Source organism: Populus euphratica, unplaced genomic scaffold (assembly GCF_000495115.2).
Source record: "Populus euphratica unplaced genomic scaffold, PopEup_1.0 scaffold5366.1, whole genome shotgun sequence".
Lineage (NCBI taxonomy): Eukaryota > Viridiplantae > Streptophyta > Magnoliopsida > Malpighiales > Salicaceae > Populus > Populus euphratica.
In genome coordinates, this window is record NW_011505151.1 from 2,222 (window position 1) to 4,114 (window position 1,893).

The window sequence follows — 1,893 nt, forward strand, 5'->3', positions numbered from 1 at the left end:
AGGGAAAGTTAGGGACTTCGTAGTTAAGGAGTACTTTATATGGGCTGATTCTGATAAGATTGTGATTAATTTTGTGCCTGCAAAGAAGGGTAATTATGGTTTTGTTAATGCAATTGAAGTGATATCTGCACCTAAAGATTTGATTGCTGACGTGGGATTTCTTGTTAATGGTAATAAAGATGAGAAATTTGTGGGATTAACCAAGCAGGCACTTGAAACTGTGCATAGGATCAATGTTGGAGGTCCAAAGGTGACACCTTTTAATGATACTGTATGGAGAACGTGGATTCCTGATCATGAGTTTTTGAAATCAAGCAATGATTTGTCGAAACGGATGTACTTTGGTGGTCGTATTCATTACCAAATTGGAGGGGCTAGCAGGGAAGTAGGTCCTGATTTTGTGTACAAGACTGCTCGAGTTATTACTAACACTAATGGCTCAGTACTTAATGTTAATATGACATGGGAGTTTCCAGTGGATGAGGGTTATAAGTATCTTGTTAGGATGCATTTCTGTGATATTGCTAGCATATCGCTTGGTTTGATACATTTTAATGTCTATGTTAATGGGTACCTGGCATATGAAGATTTAGATCTTTCGTCTATTACATATACGCTGGCTTCTCCGTTTTATGTGGATTTTGTTGTTGATGATGATAGCTCTGGGGTTTTGCGTGTTAGTGTTGGACCTACCAACAAGACCATGGCATATGGAGTTGATGGTATTTTGAATGGGGTGGAGATCATGAAGATGAATAATTCAATGGGGAGTCTTGGTGGAAAGATTTGTGCAGGCATGGTTTTGAAAAGTTGGCCTAGAGGAAACATTGGTGTTCTGGTTCCATTTGTTGCTGGTTTGTGTTTGTTGCTGAGTCTAGCTCTGGTTATGCATAGGAGAACAGTGGGAATGAGGAACCCTGTTTCCTGGTCCAAATTGCCTACAGAGGTCCCAGGAGTTGACTTAAACCATGGTAATCTACATTTGTCTGGTAAAGCGTGATTTCTGTTCTATAGCACAGGTTGTTGTATGATAAAACTGGTGATGCAGATGCTATAGAATGATGGTATTCTCACCTTCTGCTATTTAAGGTCATAGTAAGTTCTTATTTGAAGTATCTAAAGCTTAATGTACCTTTCCAGTATTGTAATGCTAATTTGTAAGCAAGCTGTTTTTGTAGCATATAATATACTGTGCAACTTCTATATTTTGTAATGCAGGATACAATATCTTCAATTATCTCTTGTACTTTGCGACCCTTAAATAAGATTCCAGCTATTTTACTGAAAGCATACCCATTCAACAGTTTGCTCGAACTTTTCAACCTTAAGTTGTATTGTTTGCAAGCTTGAACCAAGCCCGGCTTCATTCAATTGATTTTGAAAAGGCTGTTTCCGCTTTGGCATGCTGATACGACGAGAGGAAGAAATTACGCTTAAAGTATCTCACCTAGGGCAGACAAGTGATTACTGTAATGTTATTAAGTAATGAATATCATCTTGTTAGGATGGTGTTTCCCTTGATTCTTGTTCGTATTGCAATGATGGTTCTATTTTTGGAAAGCAATCACATGATTTTGATTGCATGGAATCACGAATTTAGCCTGCACATATTCATGAATTGGCACTTAAAAGGTAGAGAATATGCCTTCCGGAGGTAAAAAAAAAACTGACTAGTGATAAATTATGTTAACTACTTGCTGATTTGTTTTCCTAATTTACAACGGTGCCCGTAAAGCATCCCACTACTGCTAGATGATGGCCTCTATGGAATAACCCTAAGGGTGTAGAGATGAACTGTTAGAAGGCAAAACCTTTCTTCATGGCGATTTGAAAATTTTCTTAAATTAATATGAATATTATCACATTTACAGTTTGTTTGGGTAAGAAGGGAAT

At 37.6% G+C, this 1,893-nt stretch overlaps 1 protein-coding gene across 1 annotated transcript in view; it reads left to right on the plus strand.

The window, feature by feature from the left end:
* Nucleotides 1–1,287, plus strand: part of LOC105120186 (probable receptor-like protein kinase At5g24010) — a gene marked incomplete at its 5' end in the record, with an annotated part of 1,721 nt that extends 434 nt beyond the window's left edge. Inside the window, one exon of the mRNA XM_011018377.1 lies at nucleotides 3–1,287. Coding sequence (XP_011016679.1) covers nucleotides 3–1,000 — 998 coding nt within the window. The remainder of the gene's footprint in view (nucleotides 1–2) is intronic.
* Nucleotides 1,288–1,893: the final 606 nt, after the last annotated feature.